This window comes from Apteryx mantelli, unplaced genomic scaffold (genome assembly GCF_036417845.1).
Source record: "Apteryx mantelli isolate bAptMan1 unplaced genomic scaffold, bAptMan1.hap1 HAP1_SCAFFOLD_20, whole genome shotgun sequence".
In the NCBI taxonomy this organism is placed as follows: domain Eukaryota; kingdom Metazoa; phylum Chordata; class Aves; order Apterygiformes; family Apterygidae; genus Apteryx; species Apteryx mantelli.
The window spans coordinates 15007352-15032183 of record NW_027118553.1 but is presented as its reverse complement, the minus strand read 5'-3'; the positions used below and the strand labels follow the sequence as shown (position 1 = coordinate 15032183).

At 51.9% G+C, this 24832-nt stretch overlaps 1 protein-coding gene across 1 annotated transcript; it reads left to right on the top strand.

Moving 5' to 3' along the window:
* Positions 1-4795: 4795 nt before the first annotated feature.
* On the top strand, positions 4796-5752 carry LOC136996049 (olfactory receptor 5B21-like). The gene has a single exon (XM_067317045.1). The coding sequence runs from the start codon at positions 4796-4798 to the stop codon at positions 5750-5752; it is 957 nt and encodes a 318-aa protein (XP_067173146.1).
* Positions 5753-24832: the final 19080 nt, after the last annotated feature.

Genomic DNA, 24832 nt, shown 5'->3' with positions numbered 1-24832 from the left:
CAGGGTGGGGGCAAATGTTTCCTTCTAGGGGAATCTGTGCCAGGTTCAGCATGTTCCTGGTCTGGGTCAGAGGGCCCGTGCAGCACTGTGCACAAAGGGACACCCAGTTTTAGCGGGGGAGAGGGGTCTGTGCAGCACCCAGCCAAGCCTGGGGGCCCAGTCTGGGTCCCTGGGGAGTTCCCCGCTCCCGACCCCGCTCTGATCTCCATGGCGAAGGTCTGGAGCAGGGGCTGCTGGGAGTGACCTGTGCAGGAGAGTTGAAGGATCTGCAGCACCTCAGAGCTGGGCCTGTGCTTACTGCCCCAGAAACACACCCTCTTGGACCCCATGGCTATGAGCAATAATCTCAGATCTGGCTGGAGCTGCTGCCCCTCCACGCTCTTTGCCCTTGGACCCTGGGTCCTGCCTGTTGATGGGGAGGAAACCTGTGCTCCCAGGAAGCACCTGGAAGGGGCATGAGTTTGACCACTGAGCCTCCCGACCTTCTCAGTGAACTCACAATATGAGGTCAGTGGTGCCTGTTTGAGGACGATCTTCCCTCCAGATCTCCCTGCCTGATCCGTTTCTGGGAGATCCTCTGTCCTTGCCTCTGAGCTGGAAGGGTTCTGACCACTGAACTCCTGGTGGTCTTGTCTGCAGGACCAGTGACTAGAGGAGGCACCAGCCCACTGACCACGACACAGGCACATTCCATCTCCATAGCTTGCAAGACAGAGGCTGGACAAGGAGGAAGACCTTGGATAAGGGACTAGCTGGTTCAGAGGGGTATGATGGTTGTGGATTTCCTTTCCAAAAGAGTTCACCTTTCTTGTCTTTTTTTCCAAGACAAAAGGGCTCTGTCTGTGGGGTGAGACGTTCTTTCGAGGTGGGTACTATGTCAGATCATCCCACAGTCTTTCCCATGGAGCTTTACTGCACTGGTGGCTTCCCCTTCCAAAGAGCTTCTGGCTTCCAGGAGGTGTTAAACCTGCCCTGTGTGAAAGGTCTCCTCTGCCCTTAATGCAGGTGGGGGCAGCTGGGGTGGAGCTCCAATGCAAACAGGCAGCATGCAGGAGGTGGAAGCAGGGAACAGCTACAAAGGAGGAACAGAGAAACACGGCCAGGGCATGGAGGGATGGTGTCAGGAAAGCCAAAGCTCGGAGTTGAGACTTGCAGGAAGGGCTGAAGAACAAAAGAGCCGACCCACTGCTGAATGGAGTGGGTGACAGTGACAGTGGACACACAGAAGGCTGAGGAACTCCTCTGTGATTCCTGGAAAGCCTCAAGGAGGAGAAGAACTGCCAGTGGTGGATGAGGAATGAGTCAGAGACTACTTGTGAGACTCCGCCTCTGAAAGCCATGGGACCTGACTTGTTGCCTCCAAGCGTACTGACGGAAGTCACCAACCCCCTTGCAAGGACACTGTCATTTTTGAGAGAGGAGGGCAGGCATACCCGGCAACTGGACAAAAGCAAAATTTGAAGCCGTCTTCAGAAGGGGCCAATCTTCTAATCATCCTTTTAATAATCCGAGAAGCAACAGGCCGGTCAGCCTCACTTCAGTGCCTCGGCAAATCATGGAGTGAATCCTCCTGAAACGCATTTCTGAGCACATGGAAAAGAACGTGACTGGTAATAGTCAGTACAACTTTCCCGAGCGCAAATCTTGCCCCACCAACTTCTTACTTTCTAGGATAAAATAACTGGATTGGTGGAAGAGGGAAGAGCAGTGGATGTCGCTCACCGTGTCTTTAACAAGGCTTTCCACGTGATCTCTCAAGTCAGGATGTGATGGTCTGGATGGGTGGACAACCAGGAGGATAAAACACTGCTTGACAAAGATCAATGCCAAATCTTGCCCCCTGGGAAGTAAGAAGCAACAATACAGGCTGTGGGCAGATTTCAGGCAGCAGCAAGGGCCGGCTGCTCCCAAAGGGACAGGGAGCCGGGAGCCAAACATGATGACAAGGCCAAAAAGGCAAGGGTCTCACCAGCCATGGTCAAGCCCCACCGTAGCCCAGTGAGGAGAGCAGGGCAGACCTGGAGATGGTAGCCAGGTTCAGCCAAGACTCCAGATCACCAGGAAAGTTCTTGGTGTCAAGACAGGTCCCAGGTCAAGCCAGGATCACATCTTGGCAAATCAGGATCATGTCCACTGACAGTAACTAGGGTCATACAAAGCCCTGTAATTGCAAGGCAAGTCCATAGCAATGAGGTAGGTCTAAGGTAGAGCTAGAAAGTTAGGCTATGCTTCAGAGTCCGGATCAACAGGGTCCATGGGCAGAAACAGGCATACCTGCAATACAGCTGCAGACAAGCCCACCTGCAACGTAGCTCCAGACGGGACTGAAGGCCCAGGCCTGAGCTTAGATGGGGTTTCTTGGACATGTGTGTGGAGGCTCCTGGTGAGGCTGGTCAGGGCCATGAAGGCTGGTTATTGGCCGCAGGGCCCTGAGAACAGCCTGGCCAGAGGGAGCTCTGCGGAAAAGGCCCTGGGGGTCCTGGTGCACAGCCAAGTGAACGCCAGCAAGCAGTGTGCTCTGGCAGTGAGGAAGGCAACAGCTTCCTGGGCTGTGGGCGCAGGAACATGGCCAGGAGATTGAGGGAAGTGATCACCTGCCATCACTCAGTACTCGCTAGACCACTTCTAGAGTGCCACATCCAGTGTTGGGTCCCAAATAAAGGCAAGACAGTGACCAACTGGAGCCAATTCAGTAGAAGGCCTTCCGGATGCTCAGGCAGCTGTCGCACAAACTTCTGTGTCCATGGGGACAGCCGCTCCTGCCTCTCCAGTCAGGGCAGATGGCGAGGAGACTGCATCTCATGACAGGCAAGTCCAACAGGGCTGAGAGGAATCATGTCCGGTGGCAACTATTGCTGCAACACCAGGAGCAAAGGAGGCCCCTGGGAACCTCCAAGGTAAGAGGTGGACAGGAACCAGGAGGAAATATCAGTAGCTCTGCTCCCTTCAGCCCCTGACACGTGAGGCCCCTGTGCTTCTGGGAGACGTTGGGGGGCCCTCTCCCCTCAAGGTACAGAGCCTGGCACCTGAGGGGGACTCACCCCATCCCCAGGGCAAGTCTCCATGGCTGGGAGGAAATGCCAGGTGCTCGACCTCTTCATCCCCACTGACCATCGCAGGAGGCTGGAGGGACCAGCTCAGGCAAGCAGGATTCTCTAAACCTTAGAGAATCAGGGAACAGAGAGTCGTCTGCAGGGAGGTGAGGGGAATCCCATTTGTGGGATCTCTCCTGACTTTGAATCATGACTTTGGAGGAGGCCTGATGATTTCTCTGCCTCAGTTTCCTTTTCAAAGGAGCATGTCCCAGAGTTTGAGTGACCAGAGTTATGGGGAAAGCTGTATGCCAGGAAGTGTTCACAAAGTTTCCAGCAGCTCAGAAGTTTCAGTCTCCTTTGAGAGCCAGTTCTGCACTGCTCACTCTCTGCAGTCCCTGGGGAGAGACCAGCTGCAGCAGGAGCCTTCAGAGACTCGTTAGTGCTTTAAACCTCAGGACACTCCAGAGGGCAGGGGACATTCAGGTGTTGTTGGACATGCACCACAGGTGCTGCTGGAAGAAGACAGCAAGGGCAGAGCAATGCCTGAGTCCTGGGTGGTGGTTTGCAGAAAGCTCAGGGAAGAGAAGGACATGGTGGGGAAGAAGCAGAGCGTGACACCCCAACCTTGATCATCGTTACCAGGCATGATCAGCACAGAGGTCATCACCTCATCCTGAGGACTACAGGTTTGTGCTGTGCCTTCTGAGTCAGGTCTGTTTCTTTTTAGCTGCTGAGATTTTGCATGGTGGCATCTATGAGTGAAAAAGGTGATGAGCATATCCCTTCCTGGGAGTCTTCTCCTGCAGCTCCCTCTTCTCTCCACACATTTCTTCTGATGCCCTTGTTAGCTGAGCAGAGTCCTGGGGAGCTTGCCAGTCAGTGTGGAGTTATTTGTGCTTTTGCTGCCCCTGAGCCAGCCCAGAGCCTCATGAGCACAGCTGGCAGTGCTGAGGTCCTACTGCTGGGCTGTGCCATGACGCAGCCCCAAAGCCTTCAGAAACCATTGCTGGGGAGGGAACTACACAAAGTGAATGATCTTCCCTGTCCTCTTCCCTCCTACCCTGCTCAAAAATCTCTCTTCCTCATACTGGCTGATTAGCTCAGGTGTCCATCTTCTCTCAGGTCTTTCTCACTTTCCTCTCTGAAGCTCGTGTGGAGGCTCTCTGGGAGTCCTCTCAGGCAGTCCTGCTGCACAGTGCCATGGATGTCAACTCCTGACCCACGCACTGTCAAAGGAAGCACATGGCCTCGCCCTTCCAAAAGAAGTGTTTCAAACAGCTGAGATCAGCCGTTTGGTGCAGGGCCCATTCTCCTCCTTTGAGGAGAAAGGGCATCTGGCATGATGTGCTCACATAAAGGGATTTTCTTGCCTGGTCGGGATTGTGGTTGCTATTTGGAATAACTTCAGGTGTAAGAGAGACACTGTCACAGTCTGAGTGAATGCTTTCTCTACTATACCTCCACTCCAAGAAGGAAATGAGCACCTCTGTGGGGCAGCTCACCTCTGTGGTTCTCCTAGGAGGCCCTTTGCTTTAAGATGTACTGTTTAACTCTCTGGAAAAGCCATATACTACTCTTTCACTAGTCATGGAGGCCCTAAAGGGAACACAGATGCTGTCAGAGAAGTGCCAGAGTCCATGTTTTCTCTGACAGAAGCTTCCTGCACAATTCTTTTATACAAGAAAGAAAGAATAAAACAAATGTTCTTTCTTGTAGGTTGTCTTGCTGGCAAAAGAAAAATGAGGGATCCAAGGTGCAACATGGAGAAAGGGGAATGGGACAATTGCACATCTCCTACGGAATTTCTCCTGCTGGGAATGGGGAATGTCCCCTCACTCCAGACACCACTCTTCCTCCTCTCGCTCATCATCTACTTGTTGACTGTAGTTGGGAACATCCTCATCGTTGCGCTGGTGGTGGCAGATCGGCATCTGCACACCCCCATGTACTTCTTCCTCAGCAATCTCTCCTCCTTGGAGACCTGCTACAGCTCCACCATCCTGCCCCGGCTGCTGGCCAGCTTCCTGACTGGGGACAGCACCATCTCTGCTCAGGGCTGTATTGTACAATTCTATTTTTTTGCCTCTTTTGTAGTTACCGAGTGTTACCTGCTGGCAGTCATGTCCTATGATCGGTACTTGGCCATCTGCCAGCCCCTGCTCTATGCCAGCCTCATGACCTGGAAGGTCTCTCTACAGCTGGCAGCAGCGTCTTGGCTAGTGGGATTCCTTATCGCTACAACATTCTCTTCTTTCTTACCCCAGCTGAAATTCTGCGGTCTCCAGGCAATGGACCACTTCTTCTGTGATCTTACCCCACTGCTGGAGCTCTCCTGCAATGACACCAGGGTGGTCACACTGCTAACTTTCATCATATCTATCCTGGATGTAGTCATCCCCTTCCTGTTCACTCTGGCCTCCTACATGTGCATCATAGCTGCCATCCTGAGGATCTCGTCCAATGTGGGCAGGCAGAAGGCCTTCTCCACCTGCTCCTCTCACCTTACAGTTGTCTGCGTTTTCTATGGCACCCTCATCATTGTCTATACACTACCCAGAACCCCCAAACTTAGGCAGCTCAACAAAGTGTTCTCCTTTTTCTACACCGTCCTCACGCCCCTGGTTAATCCCCTCATCTACAGCCTGCGGAACCGGGAGGTCAGGGAGGCCCTGGGAAAGGTGTTCAGAAAAGCTCTGGCTTGCACCCAGAGCTCATAGCTTTGTGCTCTATTGCGTACAAAACACTGTTGGTTTATACAAGTCTACATGGGAAATGTGTGGTGCACAGTACATATCCCTTGAGAAGAAGACGGCACTGAGAATATGGGTGGAAAACAGAAGAGAAAAGAGTATAGATTTCCTTCAGCAATTAAATGTATGATTTAGAGGAGAATGGAAACAACGAACCATTCTTGGTGCTTCCTTTACAGCTAATAAAGTGGTGTTGCTGTACATGGGAAATATTGCAATGTTGTCATTTTCTAGTCCTGTGGTGACAAGGAATTCATCTGAGGTGAAATGTGAGAGGAACAGGGAAGGAGATTGGGACAGGCAGTATTTCCCTGACTGCCAGTTCCAGGGCAGAGGTTGGAGTCTCAGCCCTTAGTCCTCGTTACTCTTCTATCCAACGGAAATGCACATACTGGCAGAGTTGCCCAAACATGTCTCCTGTCATTTGAGATGGCCTCAAGTCTCCCAGACATCTGTGGGTTCCTGGCAGATAGCGAGGGAACGTGTTGAAGAGACCTGCTAGGACTGCTGCTGCAAGTGGATACTGTAGGGAGACCTCAGGGCATCTGAAAGCATGGCGACAAGCATGGGCATCAAGCATGGGCAACAGCACTCACTCTTGCAGGCAGGGACTTCAGTGCCCGCCTGTCTGTGATGCAGCCCATGTTGAGTGCAATGGGCACATGCAGTATCCCTTCAGAGCACCTCTTTTTTGTCTGTGGTCTCTCCAGGGACTCTGGGGGTCATCTCCGGTGGAGAAGGCTCCTGGGTCAACAGAAAGCCTTTGGTGAGATGAAAGGGTAGCCAAAAATATCCACGCCTGCTAATGTGTAAAGCACTGTTTTCAACTCCTCTTTCAGTACCTGGGGTGGCCCTCGGAGGAGTTGTGTAGGTGTCCATGGTGATAACACCTGTCCCTGGGAGCTCATCAGCAGAAAATGCCTTTCTATCCCACTGCAATCAGGCCAGCAGAGTCAGCTTTTGACCCAAGAAAATCCTGAAAGTACTTTGTAGGCACGTAGTCCACCGCTCCAGGTTGTCCATCACTTTCCCCGCCATTGGTGCCCACTCTCTACCCTGACAGGCCAAAATGGGACATTCCTATCTCAGGGCCCATGTGTACTGCACCTCTCATCTACCCTCCAGTGACATCATAACCTGAACTTTATTAAAGGGGTCAGAGGTACCACTAAAACAAGAGGAAGATCACTGCAGACACTTTGCGCCCTGACATTCAGTCCTAATCTCAGGTACAGTTAAACATTCCCATGTGTTGGGATTTTATTCAGGTTTGGAGATTTTAGACCCGGATTGCAAGAAAAAAGCAAAGAGGGATGTGCCTAGCATTATGGAGAGGTTTTGCTTCCTCTAGCTGGTCAATGGCAGGCAGCAAAGGACATGGATTGGGAAAGCAGCTTATCTGGAAAAGGTGAAAGATGGAAACAAGAATGGATTGTTGGTCTCAGATCACAGGGTAGCACATGTGACATCTACTCTGTGATGGGAGATGGGTAGCTTGTCCATCTTTACGCACACTGCAAGGGGATGACTCTTCCAGAGGGCAATTGCTTTCCCCCTTTCTAGGAGGGCTTTTTGGACCAAGATGAACTGTGATCCCCAAACTCCTCTTTGCATCCACCAGCCATAATGGGAGTGAAGGGGACCCTTGAGATGGAGGCATTAATGGGAGACACACATGCTTGGGAAGGTGTTGCAGGATTCATTTCACCCAAGGGCAGAGGACCCCCAAATGAGACACCTGACTCGACAGTTACTGTCTTGCCTGCAAGGCGCAGCACTCCTGGAGGTGATTCACCTTCCCTCTGGGTGCACCCATCCCATGAGAGGGAAAAACTCGCTCTAAAGGTGGTGGTCTTTTGGCCAACTTCCCTAAACCGAAGAATGGGTTTCATGGGTGTGTCTTGGATACCCCCAACAAGTCCATACAGAGATCAATGAGTGGGCAATGAATTGAGCCCCTTCCCTGGACACGTCTGAACTGGCGAACAGGAATCCCAACCCTCTTCTTCCCTGTGGATTCTCATAGAGGGGATCTGTGAAAGTCGATCAGATAGTGTCAGCCCCTTCAAAACGTTGCTGATGCCCTTTAACAAAAAAACGGGCTTGGGAGGTAGCCAAGATCAGGTTTCACGCATGTCTCCTGTCATTGTTCCCCAGCCATTTCTGCTTGTTTCTCATGCAGTTTGCTGTGCATCTCCTGCCTCTTGTCCCACTTTTCCATGCCTTTTCACAGGGAAAAGGCTGTGACCCCGCACTGTGAATATCCCCCCAGAGGCAGCTCTCCAGGCAGCCCTCAGTGACCCCACAGCCCTGCAGGGAGGCCCTGCCCTGCCTGCGCCGGCCGGCCAATCAGCTAGCAAGTGGAGGCAGTGAGCCAACTGGTGTCTGGGAGGGACAGGATGTGACCTGAGTGATGTGCAGACATACCAATGGCATTGCCCAGCTGTCATCCCCCCCATCCCTGCCATGGTACATCCCTGCTGTCACCCCCATCCCTGGATGTGCTACATCCCAGCTGCCACCCAGTCCCGGCCGTGTGTCCCCAACAAATGACCACTCCAATGGGAGAAGGCTCAGGGGGGACAGGCAGGGCGAGGTGCCCATGGAGCTCAGGGGAGAAGGTGGGAGGTGGCTCATTCACCACAGCTGGGGCACCCAGAGCTGACTGTGTCTCAACATAAAGGCACCAGAGGGTGGCCTGTGTGTTAGATGAGCAGCTGCATCTGCCGAGGGCATCAGCTGGTGCAAACACTTCTTCCTGAGGTCTTCAAGAGTGTGAATGTCTCCCTGAGAGAACCAGGGCACCTTGGGGGAAGTGTGTATGGGGCCCAGCCCAACACAGAGTGTAAAACCTGAACACCTACCAAAGGAATTTCAAAGAGAGCAACAGGCTTGAGCTGCCTTCAACCCATGTATTCCTGCCTGGCAACTGGGGACACCCAGGGTCGTGATGTGAGCGTAGTATAGAGACCGGGAATGGGGATCACATTGGTATTGGGATTGAACTGTATATAGCAACTTCCATGTTTGTCAGCTCAGGGCAGGCTGCTCTGTCACTGGAGCTGCCTGAGGAGCCCCGGGGCCAGGACTCCTGTGCTGTGCTGGGGAGAGGGGCTGCCCAGAGGGGCTGCAGGCAGCCAAGGTTAAGGATCTCCTGGTGATGAGAGCAGTGGAGACATGGAGTGAGTGGCCTCCATTTCCTTGTGCCATTGCTGGCCCCCAGCCCCCCGGGGGCTGATGGGGAGGCTGACACCCCTCTCTGCCCCCCACGACCTGCTGTGCCCTTCAAAGGGACTGGGGCTGTGGTGTGAGTGCCCAGAGCTCTACAGTCCCCTGAGGTGGGCACTGCTGTGGGGCCACCCCCAGCCTGGGTTGCTCTGCTGAGTGGTCTGGGGAGAGGGCAGGGGAAGTGGGGAGAGCTGGGGAGGGTCTGGGGTGGTCTGGAAAGGACCCAGGAGAGGAAAAATGCCAGCAGGCAGCTACTCTGTGTGAACGGCAGTGTGGGAGCACACGGCCATGTGCTTGCAGGGCAAATGCAGGTCTCCTGGGAAAGGCACCAGGACATGGCGGGTGCAGAAGAGAAGAGCCCAGGTGGTTCCCTGTGTTGCATGGACACACTGGGAAAGCTGCCCCATGGCCATCATCCCAGACCAGCCCCTCACATCACCCCTTTCCAGCACTGGCTGCTCACCCCAGCTGTGGGGTGCTCCATGGCCAGCTCCATCCTCCTGCAGATCTCCATATCCCGATGGAGGGGAAAAGGCCAGCTTGCACAGCCTCTCTTCTGTACCACCCCACGGCAGATCCCAGAACATGGCTGTCTGCTACCTCCTACATGTGGCACAGCCTGGGCTGGGCAGGGGCCAGGTGCTCAGACCCCTCAGACACTGGGGGATCATTTAAGAGTCACTTAATAATACTCCAGCCCTTTCCATGTCCAAGGTCTCTGGTGCCAGCTCCACCTGAGATCTGCCTTTCCTCACTCCAACCCTGCGTGCACAGACAAGGTCTTGATGCTCCCCCCTGGGCAGCTCGTCCCCCTTCCACCCTTGTGCATTTCCACCCCAGCACTCTGAACACTGATGCTGCTGCCAGGGCAGAGGTGGAGGATCACCCGGAGTGGTTCCTCAGGGAGCTCCCCAGGGAAAAGCTGTGCCCAGACCCAGCCTCAGACCCAGACCCAGCATGGAAGAGGGGAGCTGCCCTCTCCCCACTCACCCTGGCAGTGACAGCCCCACCTCAGCCTGCTCCTGAATGGCTCCAGCACAGCCCTCGAGGGACCTGGAGCTGCCTCTCCTCACTGTGCATCGTAAAACCTGACCCAAGTGGCTGCCCTCACTTTTTCGCCCAGCTAAGACTCTGCGTGCAGTGTTAGCTGAGCAGGGCTCCAAATCTGAAGCTCTCCTTACACCTTTAAATTGGCTGTCAGGCAAGCACTGCTGTGGATATATGGTCATCTTTTGCATCTAAAACCCTCTCTGGGTGCTGCTCAGGTCCCACCATCCCTTTCGAAGGCTTTCTTGACTGTAGTGTGGAGGCAGGTTTGAGGTAGAGATGGGGAGTCAGGTCAGCAGGATGAGGACAGGGACAGGTCTGGATGTGGGAGGTGCAGGGCCAGGCACAGGCATGTCCACAGCATAACTCAGGCAAGGCTCCAGCCTGTGATTCTTCCCTGAGGGTGCAGCAATCACTCTCCAGTGCCCCTTCCCTGCGCCTCCTGGGTTCCCATTGCCTTTCCTGAGACTGCAGAGCCCTCCTTTCCCCATGCATAACTGCATTTAGTGCTCTACCTTCTGGTTACTCCACTGTGGACTGTCCCTCATTTTTTGAGGCTCCACTCACTGCCCACACCAGGCACACACTGTCCCTGGAGATCCCCTGAGCTCTCCTGGGGGCTCTGATTCCCCTCCAGAAGGATGGGCATCTCTCATCAGCACTGTCACCTCTGGGACAGGCTCGGGCAGGAAATTCAGAGACCATTCCCCATCTCCACTGGCACTGGTCACCAACAGATGAACCCTGCATCCAGCCCTCAGTCCCTAACACATCACATGGAGACTCTGAGCTTGTCCCCCGCATCCCATGGAGGTCACAAGCAGAGCAGCAGACTCTTTTGAGGTGCAATTTCTTTGGGTGTATTTTTGACTGCAGCTTCTGAAGAAAGGCAAGACTTCAGGCACGTGATGGAGGGGATCCCCTGTTATTATAGCAATGTTCTTGTGCAGGCCAGGTCTGCCCTAAATGCACCCAATGCCTGGTCCTGCCTGAGCTCACAGGAATGCACAGGGAAGCACAAACCTACCACCAGCACGTTACAAGAGCACTGGGGCCATCTACACATATCAGACCACAGAGGACTGTGTGGAAATGAGGAGAAAATCCCTGGAAAAAAAAGTCCTGCTGCTGTTGGTAGACGTGTCTCCAAGAAAGCTGCAGGCCCCATGCAAAGGCTGCAGTGAGGAAATGCCTGCTGTGGCAGTGGGGGAACGGTCCTGAGGAACAGAGGGTCTGTCCCCACAGACTTCATCCAGACTCTCCTCCTTTCCACTCTCGCTCTGCTTGGAGTGTTGGAAGGCTGTAGAGGGAAGGGACCAGCCCATGGTGACAGTCGGCTGCCACCCTCACAGGAGAGGGGTGTGAGATCATACCCTGACTGTGGCCACAGAACCTGAGCTCTCCTAAGGGACATGGGACCCATGGTCTGCCCACACCTGTACTCATCAGAGCCTGACTCTGTGCCCCTGAGCTCCCTTGGTGTCAGCACCAAAAGAGACACTGCAAAGGGAAACTCTCCTCATTGCACTGAAGGCATCCAAGGAGCTCAGACTAGCGGGCTCGGAGGTTCCCCCATCTCTGCTGATGAAGGCGGAAGCCTGGCTTCCTGCTTCAACATGGTCTCTCGATCAGATTCAAATGAGAGATTCCTGAGGACAAGTGGCACAAAGCAAAATATTTATTTCTTTTAGGAGAAAGTAACAGAGAAAAGTAAGTAAGAAAGACAGACATGAGCAACACCTAGCTATGTTGCCAAATACCCCGGGAATGAGGAGCAGATGCACATGGGAGAGTTATTGGTGCTGACATTGTACCTACTGAACCAGTTTCCTCAGTGAGCTCCTTGTTCCTCATGCTGTAGATGAGAGGGTTCACTGCTGGAGGCACCACCGAGTACAGAACAGCCACCATCAGATCCAGAGTTGGGGAGGAGAGGGAGGAGGGCTTTAGAAAGGCAAACACAATAGTGCTAAGAAACAGGGAGACCACGGCCAGGTGAGGGAGGCACGTGGAAAAGGCTTTGTGTCGTCCCAGCTCAGAGGGGATCCTCAGCACAGCAGTGAAGATCTGCACGTAGGACAGCACAATGAAAACAACACATCCAAAGTCTAAACAGGCACTAACCACAATAAGCCCAACCTCCCTGAGGTAGGAGTCTGAGCAGGAGAGCTTGAGGATCTCAGGAACTTCACAAAAGAACTGCTCCATGACATTACCTTGGCAGAGTGGTATTGAAAATGTGGTAGCAGTGTGCAGCACTGCATTGAGAAAACCACTGGCCCAGGCAGCTGCTGCCATTTTGACACAAGCTCTGCTGCCCATGATGGTCCCGTAGTGCAGGGGTTTGCAGATGGCAACAAAGCGGTCATAAGCCATGACTGTGAGAAGAAAATACTCCCCTCCAAACAAGATGAAAACCAGGAAGACCTGGGAAGCACATCCTGAGTCGGAAATGGCCCTGGTGTCCCACAGGGAATTGGCCATGGATTTGGGGACAGTGGTGGAGATGGAGCCAAGGTCGAGGAGGGAGAGTTTGAGGAGGAAGAAGTACATGGGGGTGTGGAGGCGGTGGTCGCAGGCTACAGCTGTGATGATGAGGCCGTTGCCCAGGAGGGCAGCCAGGTAGATGCCCAGGAAGAGTGAGAAGTGCAAGAGCTGCAGCTCCCGTGTGTCCGCAAATGCCAGGAGGAGGAACTCATTGAGGGAGCTGCTGTTGGACATTTTGCTATCTCTGGGCATGAGGTACTGTCCAAAGAAGAAAAGACATTGAGAAGTTAGGAAAGACTTTTCAAGTAAAAAAATCCCCAAATGTTGCAATTCTCATGCACCCCCCCCCCCACATTGCCTCTCTCTTTATGGAGAGGATCTGTGCGCAGCTCCCTTGCTTGAGCTCCACTTTGCACTGGCGGAGTGTGTTATGAGGAGCAGGGACTTCTGCCCATGAGCTCCACAGGAGTCAGTCCAGCTGTATAGTGGTGGGATACATGGGAATGGGGGTGACTAGCTCTGACAGTCACAGTTCCTCTCAGGTGAAATCCACTGGGCATGTGGAAGCGCTTTTCAGCATCTGCACCACCACTTCTAAAGAATGAGGGTGGAGGAACAGAGTTCACGGGATTTTTTTAACAGTGTTTATTTTCTTTGAGATGCCCCTGTCACCCCTGCGGAGTGATCCTCAAGGGCAGCAATTCTCAGCATTTCTACTGTGAATCCTGAGAAAAATGGATTCCCTGTCGCTTGGTGCAGAGTGAGGACAGCTTGTCTGTCTATTAGCCTTGTTCCCAGCTGTCATTTGCTCGCACCTCTTGGAGCTGGGGGATGATCACTCCCATATGTTGCCCTGAAAAGAAACCAGCCCCTGCTGAGAGCAGACGAGTCCAGTTATAAACTGCAGATCTCCAAGCATCTCTCCCTTTCTCAGGGCACCAGAGGGAGGTCTCCACACTCCCCTTCTAGCCAGGGACACACAGGGCTCTTTTCAGATGCCCATATACAGTTTCCCAACACCATTTCCATGCTCTCAGCATCTCTGCAGATTCCTCACAGGTCTCTTGGACATCACAGAGATGCTATGAGGCAGCGGTGCCCTTCTGGAGGGCAGCTCAAAGCCTGGCAGGACGTGACAGGGAAATGGTCAAAGGACATTAAGGACTGAGGATGGGCTCTCCTTAAGGGAGAGTCAGCTCAATTCCCAACCCCACAGACTGCATTTCCTGGAGCCACAGAGACTAGAAGGGGGCTGCAGACACCTCACTCCCAAGCAGACCCCTCTGTTCCACAACTCGCAGGGCAGGTGTCTGAACTGCAGCTGAAAACCCTGAACCCCAGGGAGCCCAAGAGAAGAACAGGAGCAGCATGGAGAGGAGGGGAAACAAGGAGCAACACCATGATCCTGCTGCCAAGGGAGGCAAGGAGAGAGGAGCAGATGGGCCCTCAGGAAAGCCTTCACCTTACCCAGCTGGGCATGCTGCCTCACAGATGGTGACAACTCAGGGCAGTGACTCTCAGCTCCTGGACTCCATGGCTGTCAGGGCAGAGGCTCTGCTGGGTCAGAGAAGAGACATGGGGGGCTTGTTCGGAAGAAGCTGTCTGCATTGGAGAGACTGAGTAAGACTTGCTCAGATCCATTCTCCCAGGACAATTCTGTTCGCAGTTCCCTCTCATTCCCTGCCCATCTCTGCCACCCGGCACTGTCCCTGCTGCCAGCTCTTACTCTGTCCCAACATCTTTTCCTTGCCGCTGCTCAGAGACCCCATCCCACACTCTGTGTGCTCCATTCTGCCCTACAGAAACCACCCAGGACAGGGCACTGGGCACAGGTGTCTCTGTTCTCACAGGTCCTAAGGAGCAGGTCAGAACAACTCATAAAGCAGTCAAGGTGCTGCTGGTGCTGTTTGTAGGCTGAGGTGGGGTTGAAGGGGTTTCCTGAAGTTTCTCACAGACCAGAGGTCACTGAATTCATGACTGAATCTATCAGTCATAGGATGGGATGGGTTTAGAAGATTCCTCCAGGAACCTCAGGAGCATTGCCCTGCAGCCAGAGACTTACCATGTCAGGAGCTGTGAAGATTCCTCCCACAGTGAACTCTCCTCTGGCCTCCCACTCCACACTGCCTTTCACTTCTCATCTCATGTCAGCAGCAGCAGGCAGAGCCTGGAGCCCTGCTGCTCTTTGCAGAGGAGCTGCCTCTAGACACAGCTCTCTCTCAGCAGTGCTGCCAGGTTGCCATCAGCTCCTTCCATTGCAGGAACCTGGCCCTGCCCAGGAGCAGGGGCCCAGCTGAAGTCCTGACTTCCTCTGTCCCTTGTGCTCCCTTCTCCTGGGAAATGTTCCCTGAAGTAGACTAAAATCATCACCATTGTTCTGTTTCTCAACACTGAAGGGAAACTGATTCCAGCATTACAATTTGTCTCATCACAGGATGGTTATCTGCAAGAGGTGGAAATGTCTTACTCCTAACTAGACGGGAAGCTACTCGACCCATGGTTCAGGTTTTGATTCAGATGAGTCAATCTGGGCATCACATGCCTATTTAGAAGCCCCCGGCATGCAGTGGGATTCAGCGCTCTCCTACGAACATCAAAAAAAAAGCAGGAGGTGGGATTCTCCTTGCCCAGGCCAAAGTATACACAAAATAGATGTCTGTGTGTGAGATCCCTGTCTAAGCTCCCATTATAATCACCTGAGATGGAGGGTGGGATCAGTTCCTCCCACACAAACAGCTGGGGACAGTTGAGGAGACAGAGGTGGTCCAAGTCATGTGTCAGTGTCTGCTTGCTCTGATGGAGCAACTATGAGACCCACATCCTTCTGGAGCATGAGGTGGGGGCCAGGTGGGGAATTTCCTTGGCCATCTCAAATGACCCCAGACGCCTAATACTGATAGAGCCCCACTCACTAGGAAGCTGTGACACAAGCAGATCCCTACAGTGCAAAATCCTGATGTAATCCAGGGCAGACACTACATGTAATGACATAAAAAAAGGCTGGCAGGGCCATGTCAGATGTCTGCGGTGTCCAGCACAACTGCATGTTTCTAGCACATACAGTATGGCCCCTAGAGGAAAGCCCTGCCTGTTTGGAGTGGTGCTGGGCAAGTGTCCCAGGGCCCAAACAAATGAATCCTACCTCTGCCTTCGGGCACAGTCTGTACTGCCCACAGCTAAGCGTACTGCATAAACGGGAGGCACATCACACCAAGGTCTCCACTCATGTCCCTTCACTCTTAAGATCTTCTAGTTCTCTTCTCCCTGACCCTCTTTTCACCCCCAGATGACATAAACAGGGACTGTGCTAATGAGGTCCACAGGGTCACTGGATCACAGGCTGTCCAGGCCAGGGACTTCTTCAGTGGCACCTTATCCTGCCCGGATATTGGTTCACCTCTGTCACAGGCCCCAAGGTGCTGCAGAGTCAGCTCAGGCAGCAAACCTCTTTCCTGCCATTCCTGCACAGCCCAGCTCTGTTTCTCCCTGGCCTTGGGCCCTGCAGGCTTTGCTCTCTTAGTGGGAACCTCCTTTCACCATGACATTGCCACCTGCTTTGTATACCAGCATGGCTCTGCTCTGAAGTGGGGCCATCGCACACACAGTGTCCTTGGCTCCTGGTAACAGGTTTCACCATGACTAATCTGACTGAAACATTGCTAGAGTACTGAGATGTGGTGAGATCACTTGCACGATAGGAGAGCCCTGATGGTAGTGTACAAACTCTTCAGGAGAGACCAACGGGGAAGATGAGGAAAGGGGATGCCCTTTGTGTGAAGGGACAGCTCAGATATGTGGAGCTCTTCACACATTAAGGCAAGGGTTTGGGTGAGAGCTTGTGGGTGACAAGGGTGACATCGCAATGGGAGGTACAGACCATCCAATCAGGGTGAGGAGGTGGACGCAGTCTCCTTTAAGCAGTGTGAGTAAGTCTGTGGATCACAGACCCTGGTTCTTATCGGGGGAACTTTAATCCCCCTGACATGAACTGGAAGGCCAAACAGCAGAGTGCAAGCAGGCCAGGAGGTTTCTGGAGGGCATCAGGGACAGCTTCTGAGCACAAATGCACGATTTGTGATGCTTCTTTGTATCTGAAAACTTCAAACAGGGAGGAACTGATCAGGGATGGTACAGTCAGTGTCTGCCTTGCCTCCGGTGATGAAGGAAAAGTAGAGTTCCAGATCCTGAGTGGAGTGAGGAAGGATAGTAGTGGAGCACAGATCCTGGACTTCAGAGGGGCAGAGTTGGGCCTGTTGAGGAGACTGGTGGGGGATCCCATGGGAGGCAGTTCTGAAGGGCCCAGCAGCTCAGGAAAGCCAGCAGGTCTTTAAGGACAGCACCCAGCAAGCACAAAAATAGTCCATAGTGGTACTCAGTAGAACTAGCAGACATCTTGGGAGATCGGCGTGGCTACACTGGGAACTCAGGACTGAGCTCCAGGGCAATAAGGAAGCAGAAGGAAGGAGAGGCTGCAAGATGGTATTTAGAAATACTGTCCAGCGAGAAGGGATGGTGTTAGGGAAGCCAAAGCTCCCCTAGGATTGCCCATTGCAGGGAACATCAAGAGCATGAAGAATAACTGCTACAGCTTCAGTTACAGTAAAAGAGTAAAAAGGAAAATGTTGGCTCCCTGCTGGATCAGGCAAGGAATCTATTAACAGCAGATGCAGATGGGTGTGAGGAGCTCAAGGCCTTCTTGGCTTTAGTCTACACCAATAAGTTCTCCTAGGCTGTTGTGCCTAGTCAGGAGTCCAGAGGGGAAAAAAGAAGCAACCAATGCTGGGTGATGACGGAGCAAGGGATGACTTGCAAGAACTCAACCCATACAAGTCTCTGGGACTGGATGGGCTGCACCTGACGACATTGAGAGGGCTGGCTGCTCTCACAACAAGGCTAGTCTCTATCATCTTTGAAATGTTGTGGAGATCAGGGGAGGTCCCAATGAGCAGGAGAAGGGGTATGTTGTGCCCATCATCAGAAAAGGCCACAAGGACAACCCAGGGAGCTGCAGGCTGTTCAGCCTCACTTTGGTGAGGAGTGTTTCATGGAGTGAATCGTCTTGCATCACATTTCTGGGCACATGAAGGAGAAGAAGCCAGCATGGATTTAGTGCAGAGAAATGATTCCTGACCACCTGATTGCCTTCTGTGATAAAAGATCTGTACTTGGTGAGGAGAGGAGAGTAGGTGTCATTTACGATGATTTTAGCAAGGAGTTTGACGCTGTCTCCAAGAATATTCTTGTATACAAATAGGGCATTATGATAGGCTGGGCAGACAACCAGATGGGTTAAAAGCTGGTTGGATGATTGAGCTTAGAGTTTTTTTGTGACTGAGTGGTGCTTTACCTGGAAGCCAGTGACAGGTGGAGCACACAGGGGTCTGTACTGGGACCTGTCCTGTCTAAGACATTCATCAGTGACCTGGAGAACACAACTCTCATCATATTTGCAGATGGCACCTCACCAAGAGAACTATCATAAGCTCGAGGGCTGCCATCCAGATGGACCTCAGCAGATGGGGGGAATGGGTTGCCATGAACTTTATTAAATTCAAAAATCAAACGCCAGGTCCTGCCCCCGGGGCAGACCAACACCCTGCAGTGAAACAGGCTGGGCAGTGCCCAGCCGGGCAGCAGCTCTGCAGAAAAGGATGATACGGGATAAGCACATCCGGTTAAGATTTGTGTTTCTGTATTCAGGAAAACATCATCACCAGAAGTGTAACCTGTTAATGCCAACTCCCAGAAGTCTAGAAAGTGGAGGATGTACTCCTACTGAAGTCTGCTGATGGAAATCGGTGTAGTGGTCCTCCCAAAGTGACCAAAACACAATATGGAATTCAGATTCCTAATTTGTAGAGATTTGGCCCTTATGAAGAAAGTACTGATATTGTAGTTAAGGCATTCAAATGCTAAAGCCATTTCTACTACGAACACTGTGACACCTATCTTTTGCAAAGGCAGACTGGCAGAAGGCATGCTATTGGCAAACAGATCTTGATTGCCTGCACTTTGCAAACATTGCATACGTTTGATTCAGGATATAAATAACTATCTTGAAATTGCCAGAATTATTCTCCTAGGCAAAATTAAACATCTGTCTAAGAAGCCTGTGTGTGTGGGAATGGGGGGAAGGCTGGGTCTGGGTGAATCTCTTGACTCAGAAAACACTCTGGACAAATGTTTTCAGTGCTGTTTGCTGCCACAGAAAATTCTAGAAGATTCAGGTAGGGTGCCCTCATGATGGCTGTATCCTTTTGCTTGGGAAAGCACGGCATTGAGGTGCTTCAAGGATACGTAACTGAACAGGAAACCGAAAAAGGAAAGCTACTGATAGGAAGAGCTCTTTGGGGAGATTTGCATGGCATCCAGCTGGTGTTGCAAGCTGCCAAACTGGTGCCTATGCCGGACCCTTCTGTAACAGTGTAGTAAATGCAGCTTTCAATGAGAGTCCAAGAGCCTCCCACTGTACACGGACATGTGGAATATAAATGATAGTTGGTGCTGTCCTTTGGGCTTCCCAGATGCTGGTGTCCAAGTCAGCATTGAACACAAGCAGCATGACACAGGCAGGAAAGCTGAGGGCAGGCACTGTCAAAGCAGCGTGGTTTTGAGTCATAATTTCAAAGTTCATTTTATAAGAAGTGACAACCTTCAACCTGTCTGACGAGCTCCCCAGCTCACAGCTGCTGTCTCATTTCCAGAGGCTCCTTCCAACCAGGTTCCTTGCTCAGGAAGATCAAAGGCCATTGCCTGCAGGTGGTACCTCAAGCACATAAGCAGATAAGCCTCTACCCCATGACTAAAGCAGCAAGCATCCTTTCCCAGGATGCATTTCTCTGTGTGTCTGATCAGATGAGCAACACTTAGGCAGTTCTGGTCCCCAGGAGGAAAGTGCTAGCAGTAGGTGTGGGCACTGACTAGACATTGCTGGTAGATGACCACAGAGGCAGCCATCACACAACCCAAAGGGAGATAATCGTCTTATGTGGCAGATGAGCATCCAACCATGTAACATGTCTGTCCATGCTTTAATGGCTCTCAAGTGCTTCCACTAAAGGTGCAGATGCTGTAATACAGGGATGTCAAAGAACAGAATCCATTTCCTACCTAAAAGTAAAAAGGAACAGAACAGCACCAAGTCTATTCATGCTATAACTTTCTCCTTAAGAAAAAGGCACAGATGTACAAATAGAAGTGCTGAAATGCTTTTAGTGCCTCCAATGGGGCATTGCAGGCTGCAGTGTTGTTTATATTTGGTAACTGTACCCAACTAAAGGAAACGTTTACACTAATCAACAAGTGTACAATAACTGTTCCTCTTAAGTACAATGAAAGAAAGGAAACACATTTCTTCCCCCCCCTCCTGAAAAAAAAAAAAAAGGCAGCGTTACAAAAAAGGAGGCTAGGAGAAGGGCATGAGCTGCAGTCAGGCTGATGCAGAACCACCTCCTGGGAGCTACAGAGTCTTACGAGAAGACAAAAACCGCAGTCTGAATCCCACTGAGGTCAGCAGGAGCTCTTGCCATGGAGAGAGGTTTATGAGCAGCGTCTTCCAGCTCCCTGAGCTGCCAGCAACCTCCTGACTGTTGAATTTGGAACGGAAACCATAGTCATGCACAACAGCATCATTTGATGTCCTTCAATCGAAAAGAAATGTGGATTTTCAGGCAGAAACAATAGGAAGAACATTAAAACCAGGCCACCTCCTTACCATGAGTTCCACCTACCTCACTAGAGTCAATGAATCCTAGGCAATTAAAGAAGTGAAAAGGTGCCGGTGTGCATCTTTCTTCAGGGGAGGTGGTGCTAGCAAACAGAGTGGACAGGCCCAGGGTAGGAGCTGCCGACTTCTCCAGAGCACCTATTCCTGCAGGCTCCAGGGGAGACCTTTGCCTGTAGCCTGGCTCTCCAGCTCTTTGGCTACGCAAACCCATATTTTATTTATTTATTTATTTATTTATTGCCTAAAAGCATGGACAACACATTTCCTTGGTTTTGAGTCACTTCAGGAATACTGTGTTTTAAGTCAACATGACTAAGAGTCTGTGGATCTTTCTGGTGGAGGCTCGGTCCTTCCTTTTGGTCAGTAATAATAACGTACTTTATTGGAACTCCAGTACTGAGTTTCAGCTTCATGCTTACTTCTTCCATGTATTGATATAACCTTCCCTTCCCGAACAGCTTTCTCTACTCTTTATTCTCCCACTCCTCACTCTTCAAACAGCCAAGATTCTTTACAAAGACCCAGCAGTTTGAATCTAAGGGACACAGACATTCACCTGTAGCAGTTAAGGAATGTTTCCTCTTGTCTAGTAGGCATTTGATGAGACAATTCAGCCTCAGAACCCTGAAGGTGATTCCTCATCACTGTACATTGCATCCTCTTTTAAAATGTGATTAATACCACCTGAAAGACAAGAGATGTTGGTTAACTTCCCTGAATAGTCCGTATGCCTCACTTGCACTAGTACAGCTTCCAAATTAAAGCTGAAATATATTCATTTGTATTTTGTCATTTAATGGGAACATGCTATATTCTTAAGTCTGACTCCTACCACACAGCACAGGAGACTGCACAAGTCTCTGCAAAGCTTTTCTGAATACCCAGGTTTGGCTAAATGTCTTTCTCCAGTGCTGAAAACACCTATTCTCCCAAGGAAAAAAAAAAAAAAAAAAGATGATGATCAAGAATGCCTTCTGTAGTTCCTAGACACCTAAACAATATCTAGAATGTATATACTTATATCCAAATATATGTGTGTATATTGCTTTATATATATATATATTTCACGACTGAGCACTTGTGTAGAACAACAGACTCCCCACACAACTGCAGGAACTGTGGTTTTGTAGGTCTGTGCTGTGTGCACTTCTTTTCTACCAGCTGATAAGTGTTTCTTTCTAAATGCAACAGCAATCTCCTCCTTTTAGTGTCCAAAAAGTCCCAAAGAAGCCAACCAAATCCCTGCTTGCATGAAGTCGGTGATGAGTCTATTCCATGCACTCCAGGCGCCCTGCTGGATCCATGGCAGCGGGAACCTGGCACAAGCCCCCCTGCCAGGCGCAGCCTGGGGGCAGCTCAGGCCTCCCTGGAGAGCCCCCAGCCCAGCAGGGAACAGCCCTGCAAGGCCAGTGTGTTTCTGGCCTGTCGTCTCCAGAGACAGAAGTGGCCTCACCAGCCATTTCACAGCCCTGTTGCTGCTGCTCAGCTGCTCAGGCTGACGTGACCTCACAGCTGCTTTGCTGATGCCCTTCCTGCTGCTGGCCTGTCCAGGACTCAGGCAGAAGTGACCTCACAGCCTACACTCAAGCCATGAACCTGCTTCTGGCCTACCAGCAGCAGACAGAGGTGACTTCACATGAACCGACAGCAAGCAAGGGCCTGCTGACGGCATACGATCTACAGAGAAGGATGTGAGCTCACTCTCAGCATCAGAGCGATGTCCCACTTTTGGCAGATCAGGTACTGAAGCTGCAGTGACCTCACAATCAACGTCCCAAGCACCTTCCTGCTACTTGCCTATCAGGTGCTCAGGCAGAAGTGGCCTCACAATACATTTCACAGCCATCTTCCTGCTGTAGGTCTATAAGCTTCTCATATCGGAATGACATCACAGCCACTTTGCTGACCCTGTGCCTGCCAGTGGCCTGTCATTTCTTCAGGCATCAGTGACCTCACATACAACAATGACGCCATTAACCTGCTTCTGGCCCAACAGCAGCACAGGCAGAGGTGACTTCACAGGAACCTCTACCAACCAAGAGCCTGCTGATGGCCTTGGAAAAAGTGAGTTCAGTCAGCACTGAAGCCATGTGCCTGGTTCTTGTCTATCGGGTACTGAAGTAGCACTGACCTTACAGGCCCACATCTGAGTCATGTGCCTGCTGCTGGATGGTCATTTTCTCACACAGAAGTAACCTTGTGATTCACTCCCAGGAACATGGGGAAGGCTGTTCTGCAGGATTTTCTTGCTCCTGCAGTGGCTTCCCAGGAGCTGGCAGAGGGCCGAGGAGGTAGCAGTGCCCTGGCCCCAGGCACACCTCAGCACCTTCACCTCACGAGCCATGGGACCTGTCCCTCCTCTCCCCAGTCCTCTGAGTGACCAGCTGCTCTCCTACAGGGTGATAAGATCCTGAGGTCTCCCTGCTCATCTGGAGGGCATGATCCTAATGGACTCCCATAAGCACTGCTGCCTGCTTGTCCACAAGCGCCTGGCCTAGGAACTGCAGGGGGTGATCACAGCCCCAGGCAGAGCAGTGCCATGAGGATCCCACCAGGCCTCTTCTTCCAGCACTTCCTCAAGCAACATGCTTTGGAGGAACAGCAATGGCCAGGTCCCATCTGTGCCCATCCAGTCAGCTGCAGGGAGCACCCTGGGGACTTGGTTCAGTTCAATACAAAGAAATTCTGCGTGTAGTGGCAGGGCTGGCAGTCACTGGTGCCTTCCCCACCACTCCAGGAGCTGAGGCTGCTTCCCAGGGCTGAGGAGCTAAAAAGGAAGCTTTAGGTGCACAGAGAAAGGTCAGGAAATACTTCAGTTCTCATTCAGGCCAGATGTTATGGGATCTGCTTCTGAGGGTGTTTCAATGGTGGCTGTGATGTGACTCAGGTCCCTTGTGAGCCACACATTGGAGGCATCCTGTAGTCTTTAGCCACCCAGGACTTGAAGGTCCCAGGCTGAAATCTTTGCCTGAGTGCCCAGCAACTCCCCCTTGGCTGGAAGGGGTCTCTAAAATCTTGCTGCCCTCAATCCCATGAGGACTGTCAGGAAAAGACCCTCCTTTCCCCAGGTGCTACTGGTCATGGAAGAAATGGCCTTGCCAGAGAGGGGGTAAATCCACCCGTATTTGGAGATGTTTACTGGTGGGACACCTGGCCTGAATTCTCCCTCTTTTGATTCATTTCTGCTTTCTTTCTCCATCTCTCCCACAGACATTTATGTTACTCTGTGAGATGTTTCATGAGCCCATGGCATGAGCAGAGGAGGCCGTATGAAGCCCTCTTGCTTGGGGCCTGGGTTTCTTGGCACCTCAGGAGGGTCACTGTCACTTGGTTTATCCAGGCCTTTGCTGTGAGGTCTTGTACACACATTTCCTTTCTCAGTGGGCTCTCCAGGCTGCCCAGATTATCAGCGTGGCCTTGCCCTGGACTCAGCTCTTTCTCCACAGTCCTGATCTATTCTGCAAGGGGAAAAATAGAGTTCAGAGTAGACTGAGGTGTGACCAGAGGAAGTATCACTGAAGATCAGGAAAAGCATCAGTTTATAGCCACTCTCAGGACATTCAGTTCTAATCTTTTCTCTTTCAGACCAAACTCAGGCTGCATCTTGCAGCCACTGAAGCCAAAGAAAAGCCAACGCCCCCCACATTGGTGTGCTTGAGCATGAGTCCTAATGCTTTAGTTAAAAAGTTAGACTAGCAAAAACATGTTCTACTCCTGCATAATCCTATTCTTGGCCATGCTATTAGAGGTAGAGTAAATCAGAAGTCCCCCTGGAGCTCTCCCCTGTGAGCAAGTCTGGGCACATCTGGCTCCAGCCACTTGGCCACTGGCAGAAATGCCATTTTGTGGGGGTTGTTTTAAAATGTCTACAGTACCTGGGTTGATCATACCGCTGTGTCCAACGTGGGTAGTCTGCCAGTTCTGCCTTTTCTTTATTTTGCTCCTTTTTGGTTGAGGCTGCCAGGATATTTCCAGTGTCCCACTGCTCGCCCTGCTGCCCCGCATTCTTGGTAATACAACACAGAATAACGGTGGCCATCTTTGCTACAAGAGCACCCTGCTGCTTTCTTGCCAACTGATGCCCACCACAACCCCCAGGTCCTTCCCCAGATCTTCTTTCTTGTCCTTCTTGAAGATGGATGTCATGTTTGGGATGGAAGTCGGGAGGGCTGGGGACTGGGCATTGGCTGTGGGGCTGTGTCAGCTCCTGCTGCACCGCTGCTCCCTGTGGTATGAGGAGAGGGGACGGGAGATGGAGCAGCACAGGGGTGGCAGCAGGTCAGCAGGGCAGGGGAAGGGGACAGTGGGGGCAGCAGCAAGGGGTCGTGGCCCATGTTTCTGCAGTGCAGTTGCTCTTATGTTCATCTCACATGCAAAAGTCCTGCACTGACCCCAGGCAGGAACAGGCCATTTCCCAGGTGCCCATTCCACCCTCCCAGCAGGACAGGGACAAACGAGGAGGGCGCTCTGCCATATCCCTGCTCTCCGGAGAGCATTGCCCCAGGTCAGTGTGTCTGTGCATCGGTGCTGGCCTGCTCGGACATTCCTGGACCCTCCCC

Bases quoted from the DNA above. Each gene is read 5' to 3' on its own strand.
- LOC136996049 (XM_067317045.1), top strand. From the start codon at position 4,796: ATGGAGAAAGGGGAATGGGACAATTGCACATCTCCTACGGAATTTCTC.